Below are 17106 nucleotides of genomic sequence, written 5' to 3'. Positions count from 1 at the left end.
TCTGTTCAGTAAAATAATGATGACTTCTATCCTGAGGAAAAAAATGAAGAGTCCTTTTGTTTATTGTGGGAAGACAGACTCGGGGGAGGGAGGTTTTCTCAGTTATCCTGGTGACAGAGAGTGGAGTCTGCCTGGGTGGCGGGGGGCTCTGGACTGGGAAGAGATGGAAGGAGACACATGGGACATAGGGGGTGTACAGGGCTGAACATTGTTGTTAGGTGCCATTGGGTGGGTTCAAACTGACACTGACTACGCACAACAGAACAAAATACAGCATGTTCCTGGTGCAACCTCACAATTGTTAAGTTTGAGCCCATGATTGCTGCCACCATCAGACCATCTTGTTGGGGGTCTTCCTTTTTTTCTCAGACCCTTCACCTTACCAAACATGATATCCTTCTCCAGTGACTGGTCCCTCCCGACAATATTGCCGAAGTATGAGAGTTGATGTTTGGCCATCTTAGTCTCCAAGGAGCACTCTCACTTCTTCCAAAACGGATCTGTTGGTTCCTTTGGCAGTCCACGGCACTTCCAATATTCTCCTCTATCGCCATAACTCAAAAGCAAGGTCTAACTTAGACCTTGGCTACCTAAAATGGGAGGACAATAGCTATAAAGGTACAAAGTGACTGGCTTACACGTTTACAAAAGGGAGTTTAGTTTCAGAGCGTGGGGAGGAAGGCAGAATCCCCGCTGAATAGTTTTTTATCGTGTCTAGATGGGTCTGGTGACAGGAGATGGGGATAGGATTCTTTTAATTCAATAGTAATTGTTATCATGAATAATTGCGACTATCACAAGTGTAGAGGTAGAAGTTTTGTTACAAAAAGGGGAGAGTAGTTAATCTTATAACCCAGGAATAGAAGACTCTAAGACCATCAAGGGAGAAGAGCACGAGCAGAATGTGGGACCTTATCCAGAGAAGCAGTGACACCAGAGATGGAGGCAGAGATGGGGACATGGAGAGAAGGAGCAGCTGAGGACTCTAGATTCATGGAAAGAGAAAGGCTGTGTGCTGGTGGCCAGAAGGCAGGCTCACAGAATGTGTCCTTTGATTACTTAAATGATGATCTATTCCTGCGTGCTTTTGTGTACATCAAAACAAAACAAAAACAGGGAATAGAAGCAAATACTGTTAAATGATGATGCATGGAGGGGATTGTAATCATTGCAATGAAATGAAATATGATAGGATGAGTGTAAAACCAATGTTTTCCCATGTAAACTATAAACTATCACTCAATTCACAATAAAAGCTTAAAAAAAAAAAAAGTCACAAACATGGAGGGGTTAAAAAAAGAGGGGGATTGACTCAAGAGCCACCCTAATTCTATCTATTACATCTGGCCTCATTAGTACCATAGACATGAAGGGTGATAACACAGTGGCTAATTACATCAGATTTGAGCCAATCACATCAGATTACACCATGGGGGTGACTGCATCATATTAGATCTCATCCTGGAGGTGATAACTACATTTAGCTGCTACACCACTAAGAATCCTGGCCCAACCGGTTGACACAAAACCTTAGATATCACATCTTTGTGGATGTAATTGTTAAGGTTAAAATGAAGCCATACTGACTTAGGGTGGTTTCCCAAATCCATTGAGTGGTGGTCTAACAAGGAGGTCATGTGACGACATAGACACACACAGGGGAGAAGCCATGAGGCGACAGAGGCAGAGATCAGAAGGGTACGTGGCAAAGTCAAGGAACAAGGATGGCCAGAAATCAACAGAAACAGGAAGAAGCGAAGGAGGATGCTTCCTTAGAGCCTTCAAAGATCATGTGATGATTCTGACTTTGGATTTCAGCCTGCAGAACTGTGAGACAGTACATTTCTGTTGTCTTAGGACACACACAGTGTGGCGCTTTACAATGGGGGTTCTAGGAGACTAATATGGAAAGGGGGCATGTGAAGGGAGAGGAAAGGAATAAGCAGGTGTTGAGTTCTGTGGCTGGGTGGTTGGGTGGATGGTGGGGCTGCCCCTGTAATGGGGACTCAGGAGAGGAAGAGATTTGGAAGATGATGTTGTGGTCTGTCTGGAATTTGCTGAGGGCCTTGTGGGATGTATGGGGGAAATGGATGGTCAGGGATGACAGCTATAAAAACTCCTGCATAGAGGAAGATAGAGGATCCTGTGTGACCTTGGAGAATTCCCTCAACCTCTCTGGGCCCCATGTGATCATACTGGGAATTGGTAGCAGGGAAACAGAAGGAAGATAGAAGTGGCAAAGGCCAGCAAAGAAATGACTACAGGACCCAAGGGAATGGACCCAAGATGGCCAAACTTCGTCTCTCATACTTCGGCAGTATTGTCAGGAGGGACCAGTCGCTGGAGAAGTACATCATGTTTGGTAAGGTGGAGGGTCAGAGAAAAACAGGAAGACCCCAACAAGATGGTCTGATGGTGGCAGCAACCATGGGCTCAAACTTAACAATTGTGACGTTGCAGCAGTACAGTGTGAAGTCGTGGATGGGAGCCGAGCCCATGGGCACCCAACATCTATTTGTGTCAGGCTATGGGAACACAAGAAAGATCAAAAGCTCTGACTTGGGGACTTCTACACTATGGATAAGAGACGGCAAATGACTAGATAAATAAGCAAAACACTAGTTATAGGGTCTTCACTGTTGGTTGAGTGTTAGAATTCTCACCCATAATGGGGAGACCTAGAGTCAATTCCCAGTTAATGTATTTCATGCACCCCCACTGCCCATCTGTCATTAAAGGCTGTGTGCTGCTCAACACATTTCAGTGGAGCTCCTAGTCTAAGATAGACTAGGAAGAAATGCCTGGAGATCTAGTTCCAAAAAATCAGCCAGTGAGTACACTATGGATCACTACAATCCTATCCACACCGATTGTGAGGATGATGCAGTACTGGGCAGTGTGTCATTCTGTTGTTTGTGGGGTTGCCAGGAGTGAGGGCCCGACTCCACAGCAGCTAACAAGAACAGGAGCTTGAGGGAGGAGACTAACTTCTTAATGGGTAGGAAATCCTCTTGAGACAGTGTTTCAAACTAGAAACTGACAAAACATTGTGTGTGTTAATTAAATCAAATAACCCCCCCCCAAAAAAAATAAACAACCCAGATGTATTACTGTAAACAAAACAAAAATCCTCACCACTGGACCAATAAACAACATTCTTATCAACGGAGAAAAGATTGAAGTTATCAAGGACTTCATTCTTCTTGGATCAACTATCAACACTCATGGAAGCAGCAGTCAAGAAATCAAACCACGTATTGCATTAGGCAAATCTGCTGCACAAGACCTTTTTAAAGTGTTGAAGAGCAAAGATGTCAGCTTGAAGACTAAGGTGCGCCTGACCCAAGCCATGGTATTTTCAATAACCTCATATGCATGTGAAAGCTGGACAGTGAATAAGGAAGACCTTAGAAGAATTGATGCTTTTGAGTTATGGTGTTGGAGGAGAATATTGAAAGTGCCATGGGCTGCCAAAAGAACCAACAGATCTGTGTTGTAAGAAGTACAGGCACAATGTTCCTTGGAGGCCAAGATGGCCAAACTTTGTGTCTCATGCTTCAGACATATTGTCAGGAGGGACCAGTCACTGGAGAAGGATATCATGTTTGGTAAGGTCAGAGAAAAAGAGGAAGAACCCCAGCGGGATGGATTGGCAAAGTGACCGCATCAATGGGCTCAAGTGTGGCAACAATAGTCAGGTTGGCCCAGGATCGGGCAGTGTTCCGTTCTGCTGTGCATAAGGTGCTATGAGTTGGTACCAATTTGATGACACCTAACAGCAACATTACCTTTAGGTCAATTCAGGTTCAAAGTAAGTCTATATGTTAACGTACCACTGTATGCCATTGGTTGTCATCTTTACCCAGGTGCTCATCAGAAATATTATACAGGGTCGCTATGAGTCGGAACCAACTCGATGGCACTTAACAACAGCAACAAGCTTTACTGAAATAGACCAGTGGACCTTTCTTTTGAAGTACCACTGTGTAGATTTGAACTGCTCTTTTAGGCTAGTAGCCCAGGGCAAACAGTTTGCACCAGTCAGGAACCCTGTGAATGTACATTTAAAAATATACAATTTTGGTATGTAAATTTAACCTCAAAAGAAAAGAAAGAAAAATGGGCATGTCTGTTACCCTTAATAAGGATTTGTGCCCTACAAGAGAGGCATCAATTCACCAACTCAAAGTTAGATTGAAAAAGAGAAGTTTTATTAGAAGGTGGCACCAGTGGGGATTTTGACAGCAAGACAGGCTGTCTTAGTGGAATTTCAACTGTGATCAAAACACAGAGTTTAAGATGCATTTACACCAAAATGCACCCTCTGGGGCGTCACATACTTTTCCAGGCGCTTTACATTACTCAAGTCACAAGATAATCACAAGATGTCAACGCGGATGATGACAATCAGATAAAGCAAGAGTAGCATTTGTGACGCACAAGTGTGCAATCTTTTTAAATGTACTAACGACCCTCCAGGCGGTATCGCCCAGGCAACTGCGCACAATACACTTGTCTTTGAGAAATACAAAAAAAGTCATAAAAATTCCAGTGTCTAGGGTGAGGAACAAGAGAAACAGAGCGGAGAGTTGGGTAACTTACAAGTATGGAATCAAGTTAGATTGTTGTTGTTGGTGGTGATATGTGGGGGAGTCGGTTCTCCATCATAGCAACCCTCTGGTAGGTTTGTTGTTTGTTATGTGCCGTGGAGTCGGTTCCGACTCATAGCGACCCTGTGCAGGGTTTCCCAGGCTGTAGGTTTGGAGGCTGTAAATCTTGATGGGAGCAGAAAGCCTCTTCTTTCTCCCACATAACTGCCGGTAGATTCGAAAAGCAGCCCAACTTCTAACCCACTACACTACCAGATGGATTGGCCAAGTGGCAGCATGGATGGGCTCAAGCGTGGCAACAGTAGCGAGGTTGGTCCAGGATGGGGCAGTGTTTCATTCTGCTGTGCATAAGGTCGCTATGAGTCCGTATCAATTCCATGGCACCTAACAACACCACCACCACTGCCAGAGTTGCCTTAAATTAGATTAATGCTCGATAATAATAGTCCTTTAGGTAGTTACATGTTAATTTATTTAAAACTTTTGTTGGCTTTTGGAAGAGGCAATCCAAATACAAGCACAATTATAAAATACTCAAAAGCTCCAAGAGCACAAAGGTGAAAATCAAATCTCTTCTTCCCAGTCACCTAGTACTGCAGAACAACAACTTGTTTTTTTTTTTTTAAGAAATATTCGATGCATTCTCTTAACTTTTTGAAGAATAATACATGTTCATAATAGTAAAAATAGAAAATGCCACCAAGCTTGGGAAAAAAACCATCCCTCTTTGAACCACAGCTACCAGATTGGTGTTTTTGGAATACTTTTGTGTGGGCAGTTGAAAAGACAAGCGCCGAGGGGCAGCGGCGAATTCAATGACTTGGGAGCCACAGGCCCGGGAAGCGACACGTGGGCGCCTGGAGTCCACACTCGCCGGTTCTCCTCGCTGCAAACAAAGCGCCAGCACTGTGACAAAGGGCGGCTTCCACGCCTGCGTAGAGCGCGCGCTGGCCCTCCGAACGTTCTCCGGGAGCGCAGCCCCGCCCGCTGGCGCGCCGCGCTGACGTCACGGCGGAGTTGCCATGGCGTCGCTGAGCGGCCTGGCGTCGGCGCTGGAGTCTTACAGGGGCCGGGACCGCCTGGTGAGGCTGGGACCCGACGGGCTCGGGCCGGAGGGGGGCGACTTCTGGCCGTCGTCCGTCCCGCTGTGCGGAAACCCGCTTAGCGGAAGTCGCGGCGGAGCGGCACCGGAGGTCTTGGCATTCAGTCAAAAGTCAGAGTCGGAAGAAACAGGCCCAGATAAGAGGCAGAGTCACCATCGCTGAGGCCCTGTTCAAGCTGGGCTCAGTCCCCGTCCCCTAGTGTTGGTTATGTGGATTGTGTCAATCAGCGCAACCAGTCTGAACATTTTACATACCACTGACATTTATGATCTGACCTGGGTTGTCCGGAAGTCTTATGTAGGGATTCAGGATTCTGCAGGACTTTCCAAGCCAAATCCCCGATAGTTCGGCATTTAGGTTGTACCATGTACCATGGCTACACCCCTGCCTGTAGCTGGCTTGTTCATCTACGGTGAGTGCCAAGCAAATCCCCTGTAGATTTATATTCTAACCACATATAATACTTGGGTCCTCCCAGCCAACCTATCCAGGCTGGACATTTTAAATACCAACCAAACCCTGGGATTGGACATTTAGGAGCTGACCAGGCCCCTGTAGTCGGTCATTGTGTTGTCCTGTAGACCCAGGGGAATTTAGGTTGCCCATTATCTGGACATTTAGGTTCCAAACAATCCCCTCTGTTTGGGCACTTGGATTGTCCCATCTGGGCCCTTGAGGTTAGACTCAGGTTGTCCTGACCAGTTCTCTGCAGGTGGTGGTGATGTGCCGTGGAGTCGCTTCTGACTCATAGCGACCCTGTACAGGTAAACATTGAAATTGTATCCCAGAATGCACCTTGCTGGGCTTTCAGGTGCCAAAGAAATCCCCCTCTGACTGGGTGTTTGGATTTAAATTGAGCATTTAAATTGCAGTGTTTTGCCATTACGAAGGGGCTGAAAAGGAATTCCAAATAAAAATAATATATAGAGCAACAGGAAAAAGCAATTTCTGAAAAACGGATGAGAGCTTTACAGATACAACCCTAATGTAGTCTTCAATGCTCCAAAGCAACTGCTTTCATTGGGTTCTCTGAGTTCAGGCCAGATCACTGGCTCCCTAGCCCCCAGCCTGGCTTTGGTCCAGCTAAAAATAACAGTTACCATCAAGCTGATTCCAAATCATGCTGACGTCATGTGTGTCAGAGTAGACTGGTACTCTACAGGATTTGTACAAGGACTGGTTTTTTTGGATGTAGATCACCAGGCCTTTCTCCTGAGGTGCCCCTGGGTAGACTCAAACCTACATCGTTTGTTAACCCAGCAGGTTAACTGTTTGCATCACCCAGCGACTACCTAAGTAGATGTAAGTGTGTACATTTCAGCCTAGTCCTCCTGCCTGCTGGAGGAAGGAGGACCCAGAAGGTAGAAAATGGGGGTTTTGTTTTCTTGGCCCTTTCACATCTGTCTCTAAAGGCCGTATCCTCTGATGACATGAGCCAGAACTCCTGAGACTCTGGATGGTGCCCTTTATGATTGGGATGATGATTTGTCCCACTTCCTGGTGTCTTTTTAAACCTTCAGCTTTTATTGAAAGTATGTTGATCTAGAATCTTCTGTGTGCTTGATCTCATGGGGCCAGGTCAGGGTGATCCAGCCCAGGCAAGAAGCAGTCTCTTGTTGACTCTCTCTGGTTTCCTGCAGATCCGAACACTGGGGTACTGTTGCCAGTTGGTCGGCGGGATCTTGGTGGAACAATGCCCTGCCAGGTCAGATGTGGGGACACGCCTGCTGGCGGTATCTGCCCAGCTCAGCCACTGCAGGACCGTCCTGCGACTCTTTGACGACCTGGCCATGTTTGTCTACACTAAGCAGTATGGCTTGGGGGCAGAGGTAATGGGGTCTCATGAAACTGCGGTGTGTGTGGGGGGTGCAGGTCTCAGGAAGCCTGGGGCTGTGTGCCTCCATCTGCATTTGATGAACTTGTCCCAAAATGCTCCCTGTGTGAGAGTTATTTTAATTTTTTCTTTTTTTGAGATGATCAGATATTCTCGTTTTATTTTTAAATGGGGAAAAAAAAAAGATAGGAAATACATTTCAACTTCTAAGGTTCAAAGAGTACCTCCTTCCCTGGTCTTCCAGACCCTCAGCTTCCCCCCTCAGAGACAGCCACTGGGGTCGGTTTCTGTGTCTTGTTGAGAGAGAGATTTCTTATAGCTACACAGCAAATAAACTTTTGCTGTTGAGCCAATTTTGACTCATAGTGACTCCATGTGACAGAGAATTGAACTACTTCATAGGGATCTCTCTCTTTTAAAATTTTTTATTGAGCAGAAAAAAAAGGAAAAGCAAACTGTGTGTGTGTGAATTTGGCTAAGGTTTACATAGCCGATCAGTTTTCCATTCCACAATTCAGACACATGTTGTTTCATGCCATTGACTGCAGTCCTCACAATGTAACATCACTCATCCCACCTCCTCCCTGGGGTTCCTGTCTCCATCCTTCCTTCTTTTCTATCTCCTCCTGCCTCCTGAGCTCTGTTAGTGGACCACGGCTGCCCTTTTGAGCTCCAGTGGTTGGTAACTATAAGAAGTGCTTTATCTCTTGGTCCGATTGTTCACCTCAGGTTGTTATTGGTGTTAAGTGCCACTGAGTTGGTTCCAGCTCGTGCTAACCCTGTATAGAGTTTCCAAGGAGCGGCTGGTGGGTTTGAACCACTGACATTGTGCTTGTCAGTCCAGTGCTTCTCCTACAGTGCCATACCCAGAGTCCTTCTAGACCTCTCTGTTGTTAAGGTTAAAGTTGAGCCACTTCCAGGCTTAAAGGGTGTTTAGTTTGGTCACAGTCTCTATCTGATCCATAAGCCTAATCTTCTTTTTTTTTTTGAAGTGTTTTATTGTGAATTATGTGATAGTTTACATGAGAGAACATTAGCTTTACATTCATCCTATTTATCATTTCATTGCCATGGTTACATTCCCCTCCATGCATCATCAACCAACCAAAGGGTATACCCTGCAAGCCTGCCCACCCCCACCCCTACCCCCCCGTCAGCACACAGCCCCTCTCCCTCTCTGGGTCTAAAGTCCCCAGCCACTCCATCTCTCCACATCATCATCTCTGCCTCCATCTCTGGTGTCACTGTTTCTCTGAGTAGGGTCCCACACTCGGCTTTTCTCCTTTGATGGTCCCAGGGTCCTCTGCTCCTGGATTGCAAAGTCAATCACTCCCCTCCTTTTGCTACAAAACATCCACCTTTACGTTTCTAACCCTCACAGTTAGTCCTGATAGCAATTATTCACAATCGTACTACATGAGTGCTATCCCCGTCTCCTTTCATCAGCCCCACCCAGACAGATTGGATACTATTCAGTGGAGATTCTACCATCCTCCACACCCTCTGGATCTAGGCTCCCTCTTGAAAACTTGTAAGCCAGTCACTTCGTGCCTTTGGTCTTTTTTATGCTTTTGCATTTGGGTCCACATTTTTTCTGTCACTCTTTCCAGAATCCTTTCTGTGAAGCCTTTCAGAATGGTAGGCAGTAGTAGCCGGGCACCATCTAGTTCTTCTGGTCTCAGGGTTATGCACGCTGAGGTCCATGTGGTCTATCCTTTGGACTAATTGTGTCCTTGCATCGTTTGCTTTATTCACTTATCTTTGCCCTAGGCGGGAAAAGACCACGAGTTGCATCTTAGATGGCTGCTCACAAGCTTTGAAGGCCCTAGTTGCTACTCATCAAAGTAGAACGTTGTCTTTGAGGACTGTGTTATTCCATCTGACCATCTGACCTTGATGTTCCCTGAGACTATGATCTTGGGTGACTTATCCCCTCAAGGTGTTTGGTTATGGCTAAAAAGTTTTCATAGGGTTCTCTTGACTGTAATCTTTTTGGAAGCAGATTGCCAGACCTTTCTTCCATAGCACCCCTGAGAGGGTTCAAAGTGTCAGCTGTCAAGTGTAAACCATTTACACACCCAGGGACCTTACACATATAATTTATGTAAGTTGTTGAGTGTTACTTACACTCTTCTGCCACTTGCTTCTTGAAGATCATCCCTTATCGGTTTAAAAAGTGCCGCTTCCTGCCTTCTGGCCATGTGGCTGTTTTTAGTTGCTGTCAACTTGGTGCCAACTCATGATGACCCCACGTACAAAAGAACAGTACATTGCACAGGCCCGCGCCATCTTGTCAATCCTTGTTCTGTGTGAGTCGCTGGTTGCAGCTGCTGTGGATTTTGAGCATTTTCTCACCTAGGGGTCATTTTCTAGCATGGCATTGCACAGAACTCTGTTGTAGTCCATAGCGTTTTCGTTGCTGATTTTTGGAAGTAGATCACCAGGACTTTCTTCCTGGTCTGTCTTAGTCTGGGAACACCACTGAAACCTGTCTTCCATGGGTGACCTTGCTGGTATTTTGAAATACTGGTAGCATAGCTTCCAGCAACATGGTCACACAGCACAGTCCCACCAAGGGACAAATGGGTGGTAGTGTCTGCTGTGTAGATGGGCTAGGGATTATGTAACCAGTTGATGGCATGGGGATTATTTGTCTTATTTTGCTGTACCCCAGACCTGGGGTTCTCACCTGCCCGGGGATGGTGATCTTGTCCTTGGGGACGTTTCTCCAGAGGCTGACCTGGGAGGGTGCTCTGGGTCAGCCCCGCTGAGGCACACTCTCCCCAGCTGCCGTCCCAGGGGTCTCCTCTCTGAGCCCCTCCCTACTCAGATCCCCCCCAGCTCACCGCCAGGCCGAGCCGCCGAGATCGCCTATATCTCCCTGGACTTGTCTCCCCATTTCTCCTCCTTGTCATGCTGCTTGTCTGACTGGAGCACTTCCGTTCATCTCCAGAGACCTCCCTCCCTCCCTCCGCACCCGACACACCTCTCTCCTCTGTCAAGGGGCCCAGAGTCCCTCCTGATGTCTGCAGACATTTTATTGTCACAACAGTGCGACTGGCATCAAGAGGATGCTGCTCAGCACCCCCCAGTGCACAGGATGCCCCACCCCAGAAGGATCCGGCTCAGTGTCCTCAGAGCTGAGGGGGAGGGGTGAGTTCTGCAGGATGAAGTCCAAGGTCCTGGCTTGGCTGCTGGTGGACATCTCTCCTGGTCCTCCGTTGAGGTCAGATTAGTACAGGGCTTTGAACCCATTGAAATTGCTGTGGTAACAAGGGCCGCGTATACGCTGCATAGCAGTCAGATTTGTTGCCCACTAGACTAACCACAAAGGAGCTCTGGTAGCGTAGTGGTTACGAATCAGGCTGTGAACCACAAGGTCAGCAGTTCGAAACTACTAGCTGCTCCGTGGGAGAAAGATGAGGCTTTCTGCTCCTGTAAAGATTTATAGCCTCGGAAACCCTGTTCAGAGTCATTATGGGTCGGAACCGACTCGACAGCACTAAACAACAACAAAAGACTAACCACAAGGCCAGCAGTTCAAACCCACCAGGCGCTTGTCACTATGAGTCAGAACCGACTTGGTGGCATGTAACTGCAACAAGAAGTCTTTCAAATCGAGTAGGAAACAAACAGAGGAGCCCTGGTGACTTGGTGGGTTAAGCTGATGGCTGTTAACCACAGGTCAGCGGTTCAAACCTGCTCCCTTAAGGAACGACAGCCTTGGAAACCCCAGGGAGCAGCCTCTGTCATGAAGGATCGCGCTGAGTCAGAATTCACTCGGTGACAGTGGATTTCGGGGTTTAGCAAACAGACACTGGTGTCCGGTTCAAAGATGGCGGCGGACCTAAGTCCTGCCACGAGTTCAGGCTCCCACCTTGGGCTCCGGAAACTTCCAGGAGAAAGGGCTGTGGTAGGACTTTTATTACACAGCTTGGTTGGAAGGACTCTGGAGATGAACACACGTTCACCGTGGCACCATCAGCTGCAACCTTCCAATGTTCATCGCTATTAAACGCTAAGGCAACCCTTGTTTACAACGGCAATTCCTGCAGCTCTGCTGCCCGTTGGAAGCCCTGGATCATGCACGCGCCAGTGGCTCAGAAAGCCCGGGTCAGAGTGCAAAGGGTAACCGCAGGGCGACCTGGCAGATGGTCACTGGTCAGTCCTTCTCTTCAAACTTACAGCAGCCAGGTCTGTGCCCTCTAGGGTTTCCTCTGAGCCCCTCGCTGCTGCCGCTTTCCCACCCACTGCCACCGAGAGCCCTTGGCTTCTGCGAAAGGCCCTCGAGTCCCTCTTGATCAGAATGAGTGAGAGCCCACGTCTGTCTATACCCTCCTCCCCCAGCGTATGGGCTCTGTGACATCTCAGGACACATGGGCACAATGAACACACTGGGCTTGGGGTCCCCGTCCTCAGGGAGGTGTGGAAATGTGCCAGAATGCCCCTGAAGGGCCTGAGCAACATGGGGGAGCAGGAGGGGCTGGGAAGTATCACCAAGCGCTGGTGGGTCCAGAGGGTTCTGGGAAGAAGAGCACCGAGGGCTGTGCTGGCAGTGAGGTGGGGGCAGGGAGGGGAGGGTGCTGTTGGGGTGCTCACTGTGGGCATGGTGACCCCTCTCTGACACCACCCCCAGGTTCTGCAGGGGTTCCCTCTCCACCCCTCTCAGGTCTGGTTCCAGGTAGTGGAGAACTGGTTCTGGGGCACTGGCAGCTCTGAAGCTGTGAGTCTCTGGGTGCTGGAGTCTCCTGGGAACTTCCAAACCTCCCAGTGCTGGGGCCCCTCCCACACCACGGGAGTCTGAATCTTGATAGTGGGGAAGGGGGGATGTCCCAGCAGCCAGTCTCTCCAAGGGTGGGATTCCATGTGCAGCTAGCTATGCTGAGCCTCTACCTTGATGGGCACGGAGCACCACATTGCATGAGCCCAGCCCAGCCTCCTGTTTCCTCGGTAGAGGTCCACCATGGGCCCGGGTCCTTGGGGGCCAGCCTGCCTACTGCCCTTGCCCCTGAAGCCATGCCCCCAGAACCCTTAGCTAGGGCGGTAACTCTCAAAGAGACTTGGATCCCAGTGACTGCCTCTGAGAAGGAAAGGTGGGCATTTGTCATGGTTCTGGCCAGCTTGGCTCAGGTCCAGCTGGGTCAACTCCTGTCCTGCAGGAGGAGGACATTTTTGTCCGCTGGGTGTCTGTTCTGGGCAACCTGGCCGACCAGCTCTACTACCCCTGCGAGCACGTTGCCTGGGCTGCTGATGCCAAGATCCTCCACGTGGACGCTGCCCGCTGGTGGGCACTGAGCACAGCTTTCTGGGGCCTCTCCCTGCTCCTGGGCATTGCCAGGTAAGTGGGGCTGCCGGGGACTTGGTGGGGACTGCGTCTGCAGGTGGGGTCCTCACGGGACCCTGCCATATGACTCCCTGTGGCTGCTGTAATGTGGCACACGTTTACTGTCTCCCGGTTCCAGAACCCAGCCACCCCACCCAACATGGCTTTCTGGGTTCAAGTCAAGGAGCCGGCTGGCCTTGTCCAGCTTTTAGTAGCTGCCCACATTCCTTGGCTCGTGGCTTCCTCCTTTTACGCGCATCCCTGCGGTCTCTTCTTCCCTTGTTACACTTCCTCTTCTGGCCTTCCGCCTCCCTCTGTGATGACAGGCTGTCTGGATGCTTCAGGTTCACCTGTCATCCCAAGGGCCTAATTTATCTCCATCTGCAGAGGCCCTCTGCTCTGGCAGGCAGTACATTCACAGGTTTTGGGCATGAGGACGTGGACATCTTTGGGAAGGAGCATTGTCTTGTCTACCACACCCAGGAAGAAGAAGGCACTCGAGGGCTTGGAGAGAAGTGGTCAGCGTGGCAGCTTAGACCCAGGTCCTCTGTCCTGCCTGTGCTGGCATCAGGAGATGTCCCCAAATCAAACAGCCAGAGCTTCCTGATGGCCTCATGCTCTGGAAGACACCTGGTTCTGTCCACACCTTCTCCTCTTGGCCACCTTGCTGAGTCTGTTCTCTGAGTCCCCTGTCCCAGCGAACACAGAAGGGGCAGGTCCCCGAGTCCCGTGTGAGAGGGCAGCGAGGATCTCTGCTCCGTGAAGGCAGGCGAGGTGGCACTGTGGGCCCTGCCATACCTGGTGGTGGGGGTGGCCCAGGTCTGCTGTCCCTTGTCCCTGGGCCAGAGATATGTTCTGTTTCTATGTTTTGAGCATCCCTCCTTTACGAGGTGATGTCAAAAAGTTCATGGAAAAATGGATTGCAAAGAGAATGGAATTTTTTCATGACCTTTTCGATGCCCCCCTGTATTATTGCTGCTATTAGCTGCCTTCGAGTGGGGCCCGACCCATGGTGAGGCAGTGAATGCACCACAGATGAGAGTGTCTGGGCAGACCTCTGTGATCTATAGGGTTTCCATGGGCCGATTGGTTAAAGTAGATCTCCAGGTCTTTCTAGTCTGTCTTAGTCTGAAAGCTCACCATCACAGCAACACACAAGTGTCCACTGACAGGTGTTTGATGGCTGCAAATAAGGTACATGGGCCAGGAATCGAACCCAGGTCTCCCAGATGGAAAGCAAGAATTCTACCACTGAAATAGCAGCGCTCGCCTTGTTAGGTACCATCGATCAAATTGGTGGTTCATAGTGTCTTCATGCAGTAGTACAAGAAGAGCCTGCCCGGTCCTGAGCCATCGTCCTGTGACATCTGGTAGACATCCATCGTCCTGTGACATCTGGTAGACAGCCATCATCCTGTGACATCTGGTAGACAGCCATCATCCTGTGACATCTGGTAGACAGCCATCCACTGCCATCCAGTTGATTCCAATGCATGGTGACTCAGTATGACAGAATAGAAGTGCTCCTCACAGCAACCTCATCGTTGTCCTATGGAGTGGCTGGTGGGTTTGAACCACCAACCTTGTGGTTAGCAGCCCAATGTCTAACTCACTGCACCACTAGGGCTCCTCATAACTGGTTGTTGTTAAGTGCCATCGAGTCAGTTCTGACCCATAACAACCCTATATAGGGTTTCCAAGGAGTGACTGGTGAGCTTGAACCGCTGACCTTGCAGTCCAAACAGCTTTGCAGTCTGGCACATTAACCCACACCAGGACTCCTCATAACTGGTAGGGGTGGTATAAATGGTTTTGGGTTCAGCCAACCAGAAGGTTGGAAGTTTGAGTTCACTCAGAGGCTCCTCTGAAGAAAGGCCTGGTGATCTGCTGGAAGATCAGCTCCGGAAACCCCATGGAGCACAGTGGTGCTCTGACACCCATGAGACCACCACCAGTGGGAGTGGAGTCCCCAGTGACTGGGAGTTAGGTGTTCTTTCCTGAAGTCATGATGTGGGGAAGAAACCCAAGTGTGTTACAGCTGCAGAACTGGGGTCTGTCAGGCAGCAGCAGGCCGGACACATTGTGGCTGAGAACTGCATGGAGGGAGTCCTCTCTGCGCAAGTGTTCTCGGTGTGAGTTGGAGCAGGTATGGCCCCGGCTGGGGCTGTTCTGCACAGCTGAGGCTGTTTGGCCCATCTCTCAGTACCTTCTTCATCACATCAGCCTTTGAAAGAGCAGTCGAGCAGAGTTCACACTTCTTCCTGGTGATGAAGCTTCCTCTTCCTGTCGCACCGCTGTCTTCACCCCTTAGCAAAGCCCCTCACTGTTTCTGCAGCACCTGCTGGGTTGCCCTGTGTCCCGGACCCCATGAGAATATGTCACCTGGCTGGGTCCACGGATGGGCCCTGGTACTTCCAGTTGGGATGTCTTCCAGCTGGTGGATTCATGTTTTGGCTGGACCGGGGCCATATCCACAGTGTGTGTGTCTATGGGTCTGTATGGGTTTGTGTGTTGGTGTGTATCGGGGTGAGTCTGTACCGGTCACGGAGGCCATTTGTCAGCACTGGGTGGTCTTGGTTCAGCGTGGAGGGACGGTGAGGCAGGTGGGCCTGGTGGTCACAGTGGAAGCAGCAGATACCCCTCTATCTGGCACGTGGGGTCTGCATTTGTGATGAGGCCCTGGCCCTGGGCCTCTGGGGGATGGTGGAAGTGTGGAGGGTGCTGCATCCTGTTGGCAGGGAGGGGAGGAGTCGCCTGTTGGTGAGCTTGGCAGACCTCCAGGAGATGATGGCCTGCTGCTGTCAAACCCTTGGGGGTGTCCCCTTTGCTCTGTGATGTTGCAGGTCCCTGTGGATGGTGCTGAAGCTGAGGCAGAGACTGAGGAACCCCACAACCACCTTCTCGGGGTACGGTATCTGGTGGTCCCCAGGAGTCAGACGTACTTCCTCTATGCCCTCCCTACCCGACTCCATGGGTCCTCAGGGGAGCTGCCCAGAGCCCCCACGGACAGCCTTGCCACATGCCCAGCCCACAGACTCCAACAGCCCCCAGGTAGTACCTTTTACAGGTGGGGTAAGTGAGGACTTGGGGTGGGCCTTCCCCCCCCCCCCCATACTGCTGCTGCTGCCACTGAGTCAGTTCCACCTTCTAGCAACCCTGTTTAGGGAGCAGAAAGCCTCACCTTCCCCTGCGGAGTGGCTGATGGAGTTTCACTACTGCCTCATGGTTGACAGCCCACACGTACACGACCAGGGAGAAATCTGTATCTCAGCACATTATCACTTGTTCATCCTTGTCACTGGCTCTGGGGTCCCTGGGCTTCCCACAGAGCCACCAGAGTGATGATGACCAGGCCAGACCTTCCCACCAGCCCGCCCCCACCCACCTCCCTACTGACCTTGGAGCACTAGGAGAGGCACTGGGGTCTGGGGATGTGGTGGGAAGATCAGGATAGCACAGTGGCCCCACCCATATAGGGCTTGCTGTCATGTCCTCTCTGGTGTAAGCATGTCCCCTCGCTCCCCACAGGCAGCCGCCCCGGGGCCGGCGGAGGGTCCTGGAGTTGCAGATACAGTCAGAGATGCTGACGCTGCTCAGCAACTTGGCTGACCTGGCCAATGCGGTGCACTGGCTGCCCCCGGGGGTGCTGTGGGCTGGCCACTTCCCGCCGTGGCTGGTGGGTCTCCTGGGCACCGTGTCGTCTGTCCTCAGCCTGTACCAGGCCATGAGGGCTCCCAACAGCCAGGATGACACCACCAGCCCATGACACTTCCGAGGAACCATAGGCAGAACCACCAAGGGCCCTGGACCAGGGTGAGGAGCCTGGAGCACCGTGCAGGCGATGAAGCACAGCACAGAGAAGGCTGGGCGAGCCACACGGAGGGTGGCTGAGCACACCATCCAGGACCCTGGACAGGAGGGGTGGCCGTGGCCTCCACAAGAGGCTTTCGGCAGGAATAAATGAGATCTGAGGGGCTGGTGCCTGGCTCAGCTGTGAGGTCATTGCCACTATGCGTCCCTGCATCCCGCTCCGGGGAACCTCTGTTCTGGGCCAGTGCTTCCAAACCTCTGTGGGGTGGGGAACAGACCGCTTGGAGACTTCAGTGTCCACTTTGCAGAAAATGCACACGGTGTCAAGTGAGTACAGATCTCTCAGAGGCCGGTGGGGAGTGGAGGACGTGGGGGCATCCTGGGCACTGGGAAGGGGCTGGACATCCCAGGGAGCCCTGAGAGGCA

The 17106-nt window shown here is 50.5% G+C and overlaps 1 protein-coding gene across 1 annotated transcript; it reads left to right on the top strand.

Moving 5' to 3' along the window:
* Positions 1-5632: 5632 nt before the first annotated feature.
* PEX11G (peroxisomal biogenesis factor 11 gamma) lies at positions 5633-16636 on the top strand. The gene is made up of 5 exons (XM_006877486.1): positions 5633-5692; positions 7354-7542; positions 12707-12885; positions 15714-15776; positions 16399-16636. The coding sequence occupies exons 1-5, from the start codon at positions 5633-5635 to the stop codon at positions 16634-16636; spliced, it is 729 nt and encodes a 242-aa protein (XP_006877548.1).
* Positions 16637-17106: the final 470 nt, after the last annotated feature.

The sequence above is a fragment of the Chrysochloris asiatica genome, unplaced genomic scaffold (genome assembly GCF_000296735.1).
Source record: "Chrysochloris asiatica unplaced genomic scaffold, ChrAsi1.0 scaffold00514, whole genome shotgun sequence".
Classification (NCBI taxonomy): Eukaryota; Metazoa; Chordata; class Mammalia; order Afrosoricida; family Chrysochloridae; genus Chrysochloris; species Chrysochloris asiatica.
Note: the sequence above shows the minus strand (reverse complement) of the source record. Positions and strands in the feature narration are given on the sequence as shown.

Coding starts and splice junctions, on each gene's coding strand:
- PEX11G (XM_006877486.1), top strand. CDS start 5,633: ATGGCGTCGCTGAGCGGCCTGGCGTCGGCGCTGGAGTCTTACAGGGGC. Junction 12,886..15,713: donor CTGCTCCTGGGCATTGCCAG/GTAAGTGGGGCT, acceptor GTGATGTTGCAG/GTCCCTGTGGATGGTGCTGA. Junction 15,777..16,398: donor CCCACAACCACCTTCTCGGG/GTACGGTATCTG, acceptor CGCTCCCCACAG/GCAGCCGCCCCGGGGCCGGC.